The sequence below is a fragment of the Euprymna scolopes genome, chromosome 45 (assembly GCF_053919585.1).
Source record: "Euprymna scolopes isolate OS-2025 chromosome 45, ASM5391958v1, whole genome shotgun sequence".
NCBI lineage: Eukaryota > Metazoa > Mollusca > Cephalopoda > Sepiida > Sepiolidae > Euprymna > Euprymna scolopes.
The window spans coordinates 65,014,016-65,031,613 of NC_136526.1; the positions used below are offsets into that span (position 1 = coordinate 65,014,016).

General features: G+C 29.2%; 1 protein-coding gene across 2 annotated transcripts in view; it reads right to left on the reverse strand.

Moving 5' to 3' along the window:
- Positions 1–1,965: 1,965 nt before the first annotated feature.
- Positions 1,966–17,598, reverse strand: part of LOC145269851 (calcium-independent protein kinase C-like) — a 323,130-nt gene continuing 307,497 nt past the window's right edge. For both annotated transcript variants that reach the window (XM_080125580.1, XM_080125579.1), the window contains 3 exons: positions 15,653–15,841; positions 9,560–9,709; positions 1,966–3,059 (listed from right to left, as the gene is read on the reverse strand). In XM_080125580.1, coding sequence (XP_079981706.1) covers positions 2,817–3,059; positions 9,560–9,709; positions 15,653–15,841 — 582 coding nt within the window. In that variant the 3' untranslated portion in view covers positions 1,966–2,816. The remainder of the gene's footprint in view (positions 3,060–9,559; positions 9,710–15,652; positions 15,842–17,598) is intronic.

Below are 17,598 nucleotides of genomic sequence, written 5' to 3' on the forward strand. Positions count from 1 at the left end.
AGCAGCCATATCTGACAAATTTTAGAAATTAAAGTTAAAAAAAAAAAAAAAAAAAAAAAAATTGGGGGTAATTGTGCCAACTACAAAAAAGTGTTCTTTATATGCATGGTTGTCAAAAAAGGCACTTTTAGCTTGTTGGCGTAATTACCCCAAACTATATATATATATATATATATATATATTATAAGGTAAAATTAAAAGCCAAGAACAATGCGAGATTTTTTTTTTATATAGAGTAAAATTAAATGAAAACAAAAGAAATAAATTTCTTTTTTTTTTGTTGTTTGTTTTTTCTTTTTCACACAAATTTTAACTCTAAACAACAGTCATTTTTTTTTTTTCTGTTGTTTCCGCTGTCTTCTCTTGAAAAAGGACTAATAGGTCTGAAATATATTGAGATTTATAACACCATTGAATACAACAGAAAAAAAAAAAAAAATGACTGTTGTTTAGAGTTAAAATTTGTGTGAAAAAGAAAAAACAAACAACAAAAAAAAAAAAAATTTATTTCTTTTGTTTTCATTTAATTTTACTCTATAAAAAAAGAAATCTCGCATTGTTCTTGGCTTTTAATTTTACCTTATAATTTTCTTCAACAATGCTTCAAGCAAACTACAATCTACTTATATATATATGCATATATATATATACATATATATATATATATTTCTGTGGAAATATGTTTTTTCAATTATATTTCACCTTTTATTTATAAAAATCCTTAATTTATTTAGCTCAATGTAATCACAGAGCATATAATAAATAAATGACAAACGCCTATATTCCAAGTTACATGATGTTGACCATCTTACAATTTATTCCTTTAAGTAAACTGACATTTATCAGAATTATTGATTTATTATTCATAATTAATCTATATATATTTATCTATCAACTCATTAAGCAGTTAAGGGCAAAATAGATTCTTTGATTGATATAATAATTAAATGAATGATTTTGTGCTACGAAACAGGTGCTGTTGAGAATTGTGAATGTCAGCGTACTTAAAGGAATAAATTGTAAGATGGTCAACATCATATAACTTGGAATATAGGCGTTTGTCATTTATTTGTTATATGTAAACATCATATATATATATATATATATATATATATATATATATATATATATATGAAGATGCAGATTCTATTGATGTACTTACTATAAATTAATGTTAAAAAGTAAATTAAATCCCAGAGCATAAAAATGGAGTTATTTGTTGTTCTTTTTAAATTACTTTAATTGATTCCTCCTCCGTGTTATGCTACAAGCTGAGTAGTAATATCTGACAAGTTTTAGAAATTAAAGTTTAAAAAAGAAAAATAATGAAGTTATACAATTTCGAAAATGAATATGAATACCGATTTGAAAAGAAAAATTGCACAGATCTTGTAAATAGGAAAGTCGTTTTAGATAAACACCCTCCTCTGCAGCGTGATACCATGAGGGCATGAGATGACAACTGCAATAGAGCCTGCCGATACAGGATAGGCCTGCACAGTCAAAGTAGATCCTGTAATTCTGAGGCAGACGGACGCCAACAACATTCTTCTTTATACAGCAAACCTCGGATGAAGCTTCAGTCCTCTAACTTCACCTCCAACCGGGGCTGTGAATAAAACTACTCGTAAAATAGACCACGAAATAAACAAAATAATTTAAACGAAAAATAAATAAACTACAAAACAAACAAAAAAGAAATTATTTAAAAAAAAAATGAATTTTTCTTGATTTGTTAAATGTTTTCTATTTATTTTTTAGGATTAACTTTTTGTTCTTTTATGTTAAAAATCGTTTTTTTTTGGGGGGGGGGGCAGAAATTCTTTCTTTTTTATAATTCTGTATTTTTAATAATTTTAATGTAAGTATGCAATTTTATATCTTTAGTCTTTATTCTTTTTTTTGGAGGGGGTAAGGGAAGGGAGTTTTTTTTTTTTTTCTTATTTTTGTCGTATGTTTGTTGAATGTGTGTTTGTTGAATGTGTGTTTGTTAAATGTTGTTTAAATCTTCAGCCTTGAAACCACCAGTCCCTTGCTCTTTCATAGCCATTTTTTTTATTTCTTTAATTGAAGACGGGAAGGAGGGGGGGGTATAGGAAGAAGATAAGAAGCGGTAGTAGTAGTAGTAATAGTAGTAGTAGTAGTAGTAGAGAAAGAATGAAGAGGAAAAGAAGAAAAGGGCAAAGATGAGAATTGGGAGGGTTTTTTTTGTTTTTTTTTTCAACTTGTTTTTTTTTTTTGTCGTTTTTAAAACTTGTTTTTTTTTTTTGTTTTTCTTTAACATGGAGTCAAAATAAAACTTCTGGGAAAATAAAATTATCTCATTCAAAATCATCAATAAATTCCAGAATCAAGCACAATTTTTCCTTGCAAATATTTTTTTTTTGTTGTTAAAAATCCCCTCCCCCCTCCTCCAGGATTTGTATTTTTTTTTTTTTTTTTTTAATTTAAAATCCAAGATTTGACGATGTCAACAAATTTAAACTCCCCCCCCCCCAGATTTCTGTTAGTTTAGTTTTTCTTTTCTCCGACACCCCTCTCCGCAATGCAAAACAACAGGGGAGCGGCTAGAGTGTTGTAGGTGGGGTATGGTAGAGGGGTAGAAACCTGTAACTCAGTTGCTGCAAGGGGTAAGGGATGGAGAATGCAGAAAATGAGAGATGCATTTCATTTTTTTCTTGTCCGTGAAATTGTTTTTGTGTTTTCTTTTTTTTTCTTTTTTTCTCATTTCTGCGCTCAAAACTAAAATACAGTTGTCTTATTTTTATTTTTTTTCACCCATTTCACTCATTTCATTAATGTGACGTCTGTTGGAGTTAATGCGGGGTGGAGGCGGACGCACCCGCAACACCACCAGTGGCGCCACCCGTGGCGGCAGAGGTAGTGGCCCCACCACTGCCACAGCCAGTACCAAGTCTGCCATAGTCTGGATTGACAAAGGAAAAGCCCCTAAATTCATCTTGGTTAATAACTGACACAACGTGAATGTCAACCGGGGTCAGGGTTGGCTCCTCACACGTAAAATCTTTGTCAAAATTATTGGCGTCTGTCCGACTTTTCTGAAAAACAAAAACAAAAAAATGAATACAGTTCAATAGTTGACAAATTGTGGTCATTAGATTTCAATTTTTTTTTTTTTTTTTTACTTATGACGTTCACCCCTAACAAGGCATATTGCCATTTGAACGTAAGCGACTACAATTTTTACAATTTAGGACCATGCATAGGAAAGATTAACAAGATGCTTACATTACATTTAAACTTCTGCATCTAAATGCAGTCAGGAAAGCAGATAGCAGGAAGGGAATTCCAATATCTAGCTGTTTGAGGGAAGAAACTATTAGAGTAGAAAGCTTTCTCGCATTTAGGGACCTCAACAGTGAAGGGGTGTGATTTTGTTGCTAAGTAGGTTTTTCGGGAATATGTATGTCAAGTGAGGCACAAGTGCATGGAGTTCATCAGAACATATTCCATTAAAATGTAAAACAGATGCAACATTGCGACAATAAGCATTGCTGGAGGGGATCTCTGTATAGGTATAAAATTTTCTGGAAAAAAACAATGGAAGTGGTCCCAAATCTGTAAGTGAATAACGGAAATACAGACATAAAAACACTTTCAATTTCAAACATATATATAGACATACTAACTGTAAATTGCCAGGTAAAAAAAAGGGTTTAGTCACATATTTAAGATACTCCAAATATCCTAAGTTGTTACAATTTTTTTTTTTTAAAGTTGATCATAGTTTGGATTTTTGGAAACATAAAGCAGTCATTTTCATCGACGAAATTCAAACAGTGAAAAAAACAAAACAAAAAAAACCCCTCAAATTAAAGGGAAATAACTCATAGGTTAAATGAAAACTTTTCTGTAGGCTGTTTTTGAGCCCAGTCAACGACGGGTACTTTTGCTAGTATAAATATATATATATATATATATAGAGTAGTGTTAGAATGATTCCAATATCTTTCCCAATTCCAATACAATTACTGATTCCGATTCCAATTCTTTATAAATCTCTAAATATTTAACCATAAAATTATTATTTTGTCCCGATTACTGTAAAAACACATCTTAAATGTGCTTATATTTTCTCAAACGTAAAAATAATACCCCTGCAACTCATGTCCGTGGTAGTAGCCCCCTACTTCAAAGTGGCACTGTGCCTTGTTTGGGGTGAAAATTGAATTTAAAAAAAAAACAAACAAAAAAAAAAAACACAGTTGTGACAGTGTGATCTTGAGATTTTAGTCTTACTGAAAGTTTAAAATCAATAAATATTCATTTTTTTATTGTTACTACAAGCAATGGAAGATGATTTCTAAACCAAAGTAAAAAAAAAAAAAAATAATAAAATAAAATAGATAATTAACGGAATCGGTTTTGGCATCAGAAAATAGGCTTCCTGATTCTGATACCGATTCTCCAAAAACTTTGATTTTTCTGATTCCCGATTAATCGTCCCAACACTAATATAAGGTGAGCCGAAAGTAGGTGGACAGCAAAAAAAAAAAAAAACATTTTCCATGGATACTGTAAATGGTTTGCCTTTTTGGAGCTGGAGTACCAAATGTTTCAACCCACTTTCTCCTTTACTTTTGGCTCACTCCGTATATATATATATATATATATATATATATATATATATATATGGCTTCCATAGTTTTAGGTTAAGAAAGTGTGAATTGTATGAGAGCATGTTTGAAATGAATGTCGTTCTAATATTTATTTTTTATTCATTTTTTTTTTTCATTTAAAGGCAGATTCAAAATATGAGGTTAGATAAAAAATAATAATGAAAAGCAAAGCCAAATCTTTTTTTACGTTGGAGCATCAAGTGCATTACGGGTCGGGTCTAAAAATGAAAAAAAAAAAAAAAAAGAATCACATCATTGTTTATTTATTTATTTGGTTTGTAGGGTTATTTATTTATTTTTTTATTATCTGTGTGTGTCATTTCCTTATTTTAATATTTAAAAAAAAAATTGTCTTTCTTTTTTTTTTTTCATAGAAATTTACTTGTTGTAAGTAACAACCCATATATATATATAACTACTTCATTTATTCGCATAAATTTAATATATGAAAGTATAGATTTATGCGTAAACTTTAAGTATTTACTTCAAAAGTGCTCAATACGTAGGTAGAGCTAGTTAGTAATTTATAAAACTTATATATATAACAAAAGTAACAACCCAAGTTGAAGTCAGTGTCCTCAATGATGCTGGCTTAAACAAAGCTACGAGAGGAAAAAGATAATGAAATACCAAGGTCTTATGAACAAAATGAAAAGAAATTGGAATCTTAGGAAGATTTCTGTCATTCCAGTAATTATAGGAGCAACCAGGCTCATTAACAAAAAAAACCCACCTAGCAAATATACCTAGTGAACCATGTGCAAGAAAGATATAAACAATTGCACTTAAGAGAACGATTACAATTTTTTTTAAATTCTTGGTTAGAGTGTCTGAAATAGTGGATGAATGCCATCTTCTAGGATGCTCCATCTCCAGCAAACACAAAATTAAAAAAAAAAAAAAAAAAATTATTTATGAATTTATGAACACATTTTATGACAAGATGCCTTTGATAAGTTTCCAGATTTTTTTTTTGTATTGGCACTTTTATTAATACATTACACACATGAAACTCTAGTCCCACTTTGAAGTGATCTCCTCCGGCTGCGATGCACTTGCTGTACTGTTCCAACAACTTCTGGAAGGCTCCATGGAAGTCCTTTTGTGTGAGTGAATCAACGACCCTCGTCACAGCCTCTTTCGTCTTCCCAACTGTCTCATAACGACAACCTCTAAGGTTTTCTTTGAATTTAAGGAATAACCAAAAGTCACAGGGAGCAAGGTATGGACTACAGGGAGGGTGAGGAACTGTTTTGATGTTCATCTTGCGTCAAATCGTCTGTGACAATGGTGGAGTTGTGAACTGATTTTCTCTGAGCACCTTAAGGACAACTTCTGCACAAATCTTTTGCATTTTTGGCTCCTCGCGAATAATTATGTATACAGTTCCCACACTGACATCAAACTGTGCACTTATTGTTTCTATAGACATACGACGGTTCTTATCCATTAAATTCTTTATTTGGCCAATCAACTCTGGTGTTTTGACTTCCTTACTCCTCCCACACCTCTCTTTATCCTTCACAAACTCCCTGCCTTCCTTGAATCTCTCATGCCACTCAAAAACTGATGCTCAGTTCATGCAAGATGGTCCAAAAGTAGTCTGAAGCATTTCACACGTTTCTGTGGCATTTTTTCAAGTTAAAAACACAATTTTATTGCATATCGTTCTTTTAAAGTGTCCTTAAGTCCAGATTGCATTTTTAAAATTCACCAGCTGTGACAATAAGGCTTCAGTAGGATGTATTCCAATTCCTGCTATAGCTGTTCATTTGAACGTGAAATCATAAAAATTAGTCATTCATCTCATAAGATGTATGTAGTGAATTTTCAAGAGCCTACGACAATTTTAAATGCCTGTACAAAAACGTGTGGGAAATTATTGAAGGCACCTCGTATAAACATACATGGGACATAAAAGATGGTGCATCGTTGATTTGATTGCGATGTACCAAACATCAGACCTTCCCTGGAGGAAATGCAACAGCCCATCTAGGAGTCAAACAATAATACCAAAATTCTTAAGCTTCGGGGAAAGTGTAGCGTCGCCTTAAAAATTGTTATTCCTGAATCACCATTTATTTTTATGGAAATCACTCCAAACAAGGCATGAAGCCACTTGATGTAAGAATGTAAAGAGCTAAAATAATATTACTCAAGACCAAAAACTTGCCAACAATAAGTGTTAGATAGAATCGAAAAACAAAAAAAAAAAAAAAAACAGCAATTCTTCGGCCTTTGTCAGAAACATCGCTCATGGAATATGAAAACTAAATGACAAAATAAGAGAAGTAAGAGTTATGCGACGGCCAAAAGTAAACCCAAGATACATTTTCTACTCAACTTATAAAATTTTAATGTGGGGTTGAGTTAGTAAGAAACCCTTAAGAGTCGAACCAGAAATAAATGTCCGATCATTTCTTTGTCGTTCTCCTTTATATAATTTTTCATCCCTTCTTCATTTTTTCGATCCGTTTTTAAAATATATTATTGTTTGTATTGTTCGGACAATTAATCTCATCTTGTTTTTTTTTTTTTTGTTTTTTTTACACAGTGGTCACCACTTATTAAGGCCCGGAAGCCACTCAGGGATAAGGGTTATTGCAAGTACAGTATGCTAGTGTGGAGATTTAATGAAGTGTTTACTTAAAGGGGCAGTTCATTAGATATTTGTTTACGTTGGACTTGAAGACATCCAGGTTGTAGTCAGGTGGGAATCAGGCAGACGGAACAGAGTTCCACAGGCGTGCAGTTCTAAGAAAGAAGCTTTGTTCATAGAATCTACGTTTTGATTTAGGCACAGATAAAGAGTGGGGAAAATTAATGACAGTGGTTTCAGTGTTATTGGTACAATGTTTCAGTTGATGAAACCTCTGACCTTCATCATGTTCAATTTCGTAAAAAAAAAAATTTATTTTTCACTAATCGTGACAATTAAGAGAAGAATTCAGTTAAAAATTAAATCATAAAAAAAAATACCTAGTGACCCCTAAAAATTGACTTTTTAAAAAAATTTATGGACACACCCTCAAACCCATGTCCAGATTTCTTGCAATACAGAGCTATACCCTTTTTCCTTACTGAAAAAAAAACAAAAAAACATGGAGTTTCAACTGACAAAGGTCGGATGTTTCAACGACTGAAACGTTATGCCAATAATACCCGAGATGAGAATAATTGTTCGAACAATCAAACCAAAAACTTTCATAGCTCATCTTAAAAATTCAGAATTATATTATTATTGTTGTTGTTTTTGTCTTATTTGCTTTTTTTCAGTTATCTGTGATATTGAAAACTTATTATTATAAGAATTTTTTTTTTCCCTATTGAAAAACCGATGTGTTCCTCTAACTGATCCATTTTAGAAATACGATATTGTTGTTTCTTTTTGTTTTCTTGGTAATAGTCAGCTAACGTACTTCCTAACTTCCGGTTTGGCTGCTAACGAAAGCTGTGACAAGGCAATTCAATTTCTTCACCTATTTTTTCTCTCATGCCGGTTTTTTTATGTTTTTTTTTTATTTATTAATTATTGAAAAGTTTTTTTTTTATTACATTTTCACCCCAAACAAGGCACAGTGTCACTTTGATGTAAGGGGCTACTATCTGAGACATAACTATGTAGGGAGTTGAGAAGCAAGATGTCTGTTCACATTACACTTGAACTTCTGCATGTCAGTACAGTTGGGGAAAACAGGAACCCAGAAGGGAGTTCCAAAGTCTAGCAGTTCTGGGGAAGAAACTATTAGAATAGAAGGCTTTCTTACAGGGATCTCTACTGAGTAGGGCTGGGACTTAGCTGCTTTCTGTCAGGGTAGCAGGAAGGGAATTCCAAAGTCTAGCTGTTTGAGGGAAGAAACTTTTAGAGTAGAAAGCTTTCTGGCATTTAGGGTCCTCATCAGTGAAGGGGTGTGATTTTGTTGCTAAGCGGGTTTGTCAGGGATATGTATGTCGAGGGGATACAAGTGCATGGAGTTCATGAGAACACATTCCATTAAAATATTTGTAAAACAGGCATAGGGATGCAACATTGCGGCGATGGGACAGAGGTTGGCGCTTAGTTGACAAAGTGGGACCTATTAGATTGAAAAATCTTTTTTTAATTCTATCCAAGAGGGAGAGACGTAGTAGATGCACCAGCGCAGATGTGGCAACAATATTCCATGCATGGGTGAATGGTGGCCTTGTAGAGGAACGGGATACTCTCAGGTGTGAGTAGTTTTCTAGCTTGATACAGGGAACCCACCTTCTTTGCAGCAGCCTTTGCAATGTCTTCTGTATATTTGTTCCAGTTCATATTGCCTGTGAATGTTAAGGCAAGGAGTTTGAAGAAAGAATTCTCAGTTCGGGTGTTATTTTTCATAGATATCGGTGGTTGGAAAGGCTTCTAATTATTAAAGGAGAGCAGCTTCGTCTTACTCGCATTAAAAGTTACTTTCCATTTACAGCCCCGAGGTCATTTTCTAAGGATTCAGCCATTGTCTTAAATTTGTGTACATCCGTTCTTCCCTCGTACATGTTACAGTGTTGTATCATCAGCAAATATACCCATCTTGGACACAATATTATCGGAGAGGTCGTTAATGAATATCTTACATTTTATTTCAATAAATTGCTTCAGAATAGAAAAACTGAAGAACAATAAAAGTGAAGGAACTGATTCTTCTTGTCACCGCTTCCGGTAGCAGATATACCGGAAGTTAGGAAGTAGGTTAGCTGACTATAACTGTTTTCATTTTTGCTTTTTTTTATTTGTTTTATTATCTGTGGCATTTTCAAAAAATGGAAAACATGTCTTAGTTACAAAAATTTAACTTTTCCAACTGAAACACTAATCTTATGCAGGCAATATGTTTTTGTTTTTTTTTTGAATTTAGAAAAAAAGACAAATGAAACGACAAGAGACAAAATGAACTTACAATTTTTGGTTTGAAAGGTGGTTTCACCTTCCTCTGTTCGAGAGCATCCCAGTCGATTTTTTCATGGAAGAATGGGTGAACAAGGATTGCTCTTTCTTCCCCATGACTTTTGACGCAGCCTAAACGGCGTACAGGGAACTTCTGCATGAACTATAAAACAAAAAAAATTTTTTTTATTCATCAAATAATATTTTTACTCATCAAAAATATTTTTTTTTGCTCATCCAAAAGTTTTTTTTTTACTCAAATATTTTTTTATTCATCAAATAATATTTTTACTCATCAAATAATATTTTTTTTCATCCAAAATTTTTTTTACTCATCCAAAATTTTTTTTTACTAATCAAATATTTTTTTTATTCATCAAATAATATTTTTACTCATAAAATAATATTTTTATTCATCCAAAATTTTTTTTACTCATCCAAAATATTTTTTTACTAATCAAATATTTTTTTATTCATCAAATAATATTTTTACTTATCCAAAATAATTGTTTAATAATCCAAAATAATTTTTTTTACTCAAAATTTTCAAAACATCGAAACAAACATGGATCATAAATATTTTAATTTTACTGATAGTTTAAAATTAACAAACATTTATTGTTTTATCATTAGTTTATTAATTTATTATTTTATTATTAATTTATCATTTTATTATTAATTCATCATTTTATTATTATTTTATTATTAATTTATTATTTATTATTAATTTATTATTTTATTATTAATTTATCATTAATTTATTATTTTATGATTAATTATTCATTTTATTATTAATTTATCATTTATTATTAATTTATTATTTTATGATTAACTTATTATTTTATGATTAATTTATTTTATTATTAATTTAATTTTAATTAATTTTTCATTTTATTATTAATTTATCATTCTATTATTTTATTATTAATTTATTATTTTATTATTAGTTTATTATTAATTTATTATTAGTTATTAATTTTATTATTATTTTATTATTAATTTACTATTTTATTATTAATTTATTATTTTATTATTAGTTTTTCATTTTATTATTAGTTTTTCATTTTATTATTAGTTTTTCATTTTATTATTAGTTTTTCATTTTATTATTAGTTATTAATTTTATTATTAATTTATTATTTTATTATCAATTTATTATTTTATTATTAATTTATTATTTTATTATTACTATTTTATTATTAATTTATCATTTTATTTTTATATTAGTTTTTTATTTTATTATTAATTTATTATTTTATTATTAATTTGTTATTTTATTATTAGTTTTTCATGTTATTATAAATTTATTATTTTATTATTATATTTTTATATCAATTTATTATTTTATTATTAATTAATTATTTTATTATTAGTTTATTTTATTATTAATTTATTATTTTAATATTAATTTATCATTTTATTATTAATTTATCATTTTATAATTAATTTATCATTTTATTATTAATTTATCATTTTATAATGAATTTATCATTTTATTATTAATTTATCATTTTATAATGAATTTATCATTTTATTATTAATTTATCATTTTATTATTATTTTATTATTGAGTTATTACATTTCATTTTATTATTAATTTATTATTTTATTATTAATTTATCATTTTATAATCAATTTATCATTTTATTATTAATTTATTATTTTATCATTAATTTATTTTTTTATTATTAATTTATCATTTTATTATTAATTTATTATTTTATCATTAATTTATTTTTTTATTATTAATTTATTATTTTATTATTAATTTATTTTTTTATTATTAATTTATCATTTTATTATTAATTTATTCTTTTATTATTATTTTATTATCAATTTATTATTTTATTATTAATTTATTATTTTATTATTAATTTATTATTTTATTATTATTTTATTATCAATTTATCATTTTATTATTAATTTATTATTTTATTATTATTTTATTATTTCATTATTAATTTATTATTTTATTATTAATTTATTATTTTATTATTATTTTATTATTTTATTATCAATTCATCATTTTATTATTAATTTATTATTTTATTATTAATTTATTATTTTATTATTAATTCATTATTTTATTATTAATTTATTTTATTATTAATTTATTTTATTATTACTTTATTATTAGTTTTTCGTTTTATTATTAATTTATCATTTTATTATCAATTTATCATTAATTTATTATTAATTTATTTTATTATTACTTTATTATTAGTTTTTCATTTTATTATTAATTTATTATTTTATTATTAATTTATTATTACTTTTTCGTTTTATTATTAATTTATTATTTTATTATTAATTTATTAATTTATTATTAATTTATTATTTTATTATTAATTTATTATTAATTTATTATTTTATTATTAATTTATTATTACTTTTTCGTTTTATTATTAATTCATTATTTTGTTATTAATTATTTCATTATTAATTTATTATTTTATTATTAATTTATTTTATTATTAATTTATTATTTATAGCATACTGCATAATTGCGTTGACACAGATTCTTATTAGATCACCAAAGTTACATTGAGCCTAGTCAGTACCAGATGGGTGACCATTTGGGAATTCTAAGTGCTGTACGTGCTCTCCGCTTATCTCAGCATTTGTTTCCAGTCATCCTGTACATACACTTGCCACTGGTATTCAACAATGTCGACTCAGGAGAGGTGTGGTTGGAGATCGCGTACCTGCTACCGCAATAATTTCACGCGCAAGCACTCTTCGTGAGTATCCATACTCTGTCAAATACTGAAGAGGTCCCTATATAAATAAGAAAATGGTCGCACACTTTTTGAAGATGCTTGTTTTGTTTAAATAAAATTTGGATGAAGAATTTGAAAAACCTTTAAGTGTCAAACGTATAAAAACTTATAAAAACATTTTAACAACTTACGTGATTCATGCAACCGACACGCCCTACCATTCCTTCTCGTTTTAAGTTGTCAGAAATAGTGTTTTTTTTTTCTAATTTTTTTAAAAAAATAAACCTCTGAAGAGTATGTGACTAAATATGCAGCAAAGGCCTAATTTTGTAAATTTGTTATTCGCAATACAAAACAATATTGTAATGGATACTTTTTTAAAAAGTAATAAATGACCAACTGAGAAAACTTGATATTTGGAACTTGGAGAATTATTTTATTACACTATATTTATATATATATATATATATATATATATATATATATATATATATATATATATATATATATATTTGGTTTCTCCCAAAATTAGCCCAAACTTGACAGTCGTTTTAAATTCTTTTTTCTACACACATCTTTTCCTTGCCTCCATTTGTGAATTATTCCACGGATTCCTTTTGGATTACTTTGGACTATCTTCCAATTACACGGTTCCCTTGGATTTTACTTGTGGAAACGGAAACTTAATCAACTTTTTTGAATTTTGATCTTTGGATTTTACCGTTATTGGATTATTCACCCTTCACCAGACCATCCATTCATGTGAAATCACCTTTTTCTTCACCACATTCCCTCTGCTTCACTTTTTGTTACCAAGTAAGATCTATGACTTACTTGTACTTTCATTAAATACTTTTGCAAGCAAAATCCGATCCTGCATTTTGCTAAAACCTACCCTCCGATGTGCAGGAAAGTATTTTTCGAAACTCCGCGGATTAATATACTTACAGAAGGAAAAAATGACAATAGAAAGATATATTCTAATACATATAAATTTAATCGTTCATTCAATAGGGAGATTACATGAATTAGGAGTGCAGGATATATATGCTTTTTATATATAGGTATTTCAAAGCCTAATGCTTCTCATCAGAAGAGGAGAGAACGTGTTAGAAATGTGACGTCTAGTGATAACATCAAAAATAAAATAATTTAAGTATCAAAGCAAGAGATAAACAGTAAAATGCGGAGGAAAACTGAAGGATTATTACAAAGATGATGAAGATAGATATATATATATATATATATATGTATATATATATATATATGGCACGATCATGTTGCCATACCGGTTCTCGCCAGATCACCGAAGTTAAGCAATGTTGACCCTGGCCAGTACCAGATGGGTGACCATTTCAGAAGGTTAGGCGCTGTATATACAGCACCGAATTGTAGAAATTTCGAGATTGGTATCTGGGGGTGCATTAATTCACTGTGTACTCTGTCCTGACAGAGATTAGCAGTAATAACAAAAAGAGTGGTTGGTTCTACACAAAGCCTTCACTACTATAAACAAATCATCTGTGTGGATTTCCGAGATACTTAGTTGTCGTGGCGGAACCTCATACGTTGAAATCGACGGGAGAGTCCATATATATATATATATATATATATATATATATATATATATATAAGAACAAGTAGTTTATAAAACATATTAAAAAAACACTTTGAAAAAGAGTTAAAAACATATTTAATTTTAAAAAGGGAGCACAAGATAAGTGGATAGTCCTTAATCCGCGGAGTTTCGAAGAAATACTCTCCTTCTCACCAGAGGGCAGGAATTAGCAAAATGCGGGATCAGATTTTGCATGTAAAAGTATTTAATGAAACCACAAGTAAGTCACAGATCTTGGTTAAAAAAAGGGTGAGGTAAGGGGAATAGGAGGTAAAAGAAAAAAATGATAAAAAGATTTCACATGAATGGATAGTCCGGTAAAGGGTAAAAAATCCAAGAATGGTAAAATCCAAACACGGTCGAATTAAAAATTTCCAATCCAACATGTATATGTGTATGTGTGTGCATGTATGTGTGTGTGTTTTTTCAAAACACATTTTCTTTAAGTGTTAATTTTCTTCACATTACCGTATATGTATATATATATATGTATGTATTTCTCGCACACCTATACTTCTTTTCCCGTCACTCTCTTCCCCTCTCCCTCCCTACATTCGCTTATGTAAACTTGTGTATATATGTATAGCTGTCTCTACGTGTAAATATATGCGCAAGCATTTATGTATGCGCATGTGTATTTGTTAGTATATGTATATATATGCATACATTTATATATGCATATATACGTATATATTTGTACATGCGAGTGTTTGTATACATATGTGTATGTACATATTAATATATGAATTAATAAAAGGTAGCGTTTCGTTTCTGTCTTAAAACGGTTGAATATAGAAACAACGTTTTCGTTCATTTTCAAACGAGAAATAGCCGTTGATTTACAAATGAGCATCATAGCGTTTCTCCTCATAACGTCTTATATCCTTTGAATTCTTGTTCTCTCTTGGAATAAATAATATCGTTAGAATTCAAAAGATTGGACGGTTAAAGGCGCGTTTCTCATTTTTATTTACTGTTTAATTTTTAATTTTTCGTTTGTATGTGTATATGTACTGTGTGTATGTGTGTATATGCGTACTTATATGTGTATATATTTAAAACTGACGTGGCACTTTCTCATTGGCTATACCTCATTCTCCTCCTCCTTCTTCTCCTCCTCCTTCTTCTCCTCCTCCTCCTCTACCTTCCTTCCTTTTCCATTCCCGTTTTCCCCGTGCATGCTCATACTTTCACTACACCGATGAAGACTGAAGAATCAGTCGAAAATTATGTACTTATAAAAAAAGTTTTTAAATTTTTTTTCATAATATTATTTTGTATTCCTGCACGTCACCAATTGAAAATGAATAAAGAAAAGTTATAAGATTATATATATATATATATATATATATATATATATATATATATTTCACGCGGTTAATGGTAGCCGAATGGATTAGGTCTTCGCTAATCGAGATAGAGATGTCTCGTGATGCGGGGTTTGAATCGTTCGACTGGTATTAATCGTGACACCCTGCACTGAAGATTCCCGAAAGGATGAAACACTAGTGTCTGTAGGTATTTAATCATTATTATAGTAAAAATTAATTATATATATATATATATATATATATATATATATATATATATATATACATACATACATACATATATATACATACACTTTTTTCTAACTTTACAATGAAACAGATTTTCTTTGCTTATGAAGAAAACAAGCAAAATTTTGTTGAATATCTAATATTTGAGACGGAACGAGTTTATGCCAGCAGAGGAATGAAAAAGGAGGACACATTAATGTTCTACTCACCCCTTTCAGTATAGACACAGCCTCCTTGGTAAGCCAGACCGGGTAAAGGACATCATCATGGAGAATCGACTCAAATAAATCATCTTCATTGTCCGCTTCAAATGGTGGTTGGCCAGCCATCATTTCATACAGTAATACGCCGAGAGCCCACCAATCGACGGAGGCGTCATATTCTAATTCTTGGAGAATCTGTAAAGAAAAAAAGAAACCAGAATTGACAGCAGCTCGGATGAACGGGTAGTATATGTTTTATCACTAACACTTGTCATTTGATAAGGAGTTTTTACCTAGAAATATATAACGAATCAAACTTACACAAGATCACTATGCAGAAGTAAAAAAAAAATCCACAAAAAATAACTCCTCCTTTGCAGCTTGTATTGTGATAGCGTTCTCAGACTCCTCTATTCAGACAACGTTTTGAGAAAACTAATGATTTAAAAAACTGGATATAATGTCTTTTTACAAAAAGATAAATGTTAAAATTTATTTAATCCTGTGTGGAAGTTTGATTTTCAAGTAAGAATTATTACTGATTAAAAAAAAAATAATTAAATAGGGAGACCCAGCGTTGTCCGGGATTGAAGGATGATCGATGTTTCATCCTCCCATATTTTTATTGTTATCGAAATCAGTGAAATCGCCCATTTTTTAATCAAATCGATTGCTTGCCTTCTCTAGTTGGGGACCCACTGCAGTGCACCAGGAATAAGCTTCACATGCTACCTCGCACTGACTTAGTCCACAGTACATTGTAGTCTACATTGCACTGTAGAGAATCTACTGTGAATTTTATAAAATTATTTTTATATATAAACTAGCATGCTGCCTAGCATTGCCCGGTTATAAAATACGCTTGAATATAACATTTTTATTACTGTAGATTTCGTATAATTATATTATATTGGACGCAATGATTTCGCAGTTATACCCGACACGTTACTGACTTCTTTGCATCCCAAATCCGTAATACAGAATAGAGATCAGAACACATACATTTAAAAAAGATGCGTTTCATATATATATATATTTATATACGTATGGCATATTTCATTGAATAAAATAGACCTTTTTTTTTGTCTATTAATTCTATTTTCAATCCTGTCCAACTTCCGAATAACAGTCGTCACTCATGGCGGGAACTGGCTGACATAATCACCATAGTTATCATAAGTACGAATATTTTTCAATATTTTAGGATTCATCATCAGGGATGAATTAATCTAACTGGTTTTGAGCAATTTATAAAATTGTTTTTTTTTTTCCTTGGTTAATTTTTTTTTTTTTTTTTTTTTAAATTAGTTAATTATTAATCGTTTTTTCCATTGGTTGAAATTAATTGAATAGTGAAGTAATAGTTAAGACTGTTATTTGGAAGTTGGAAAGGATTGAAAATAGAGTTAAAAGGTCTATTTTATTTAATGAAATATGCCATAGAGATAAAAATGCTGCCTAAATATACATATATACTAGCAGGGCGCCCAGCATTGCCCAGCTGTAAAATACGCTTAAATATGATATTTTGATTAATGTAGATTTCCTATATATTATATTGGACCCAATATATAGTAATGATTTAAAAGGTTTTTTAAAAAAATGACTTGTGCGCCACCATTGAGAATCAAAACCAAAACGTTTAACTTACAATTTACCTTTTTCCTTTGACGCTAATACTTGACCTATGAAGACATGTTTGCTGCAAGGCTAAACATTAAAACATGAACCAATAGCTATTACGTTATGCATGCACATTCATAATGCTGCCGTTCGACCTTCACCTGGCAAATTCTATTTCTTTAATTTTTACACTTCTGCACTGATTTTTCCTGACTAAAACCCAAATATAAAGTTCTGCATGTTTTCGAATATTAAGTTTCATGTCTGTAGTTCAAAAAATGACAAGAGTTTGGTACGTAAAATTTTCTAAACAAATATATATACGCATA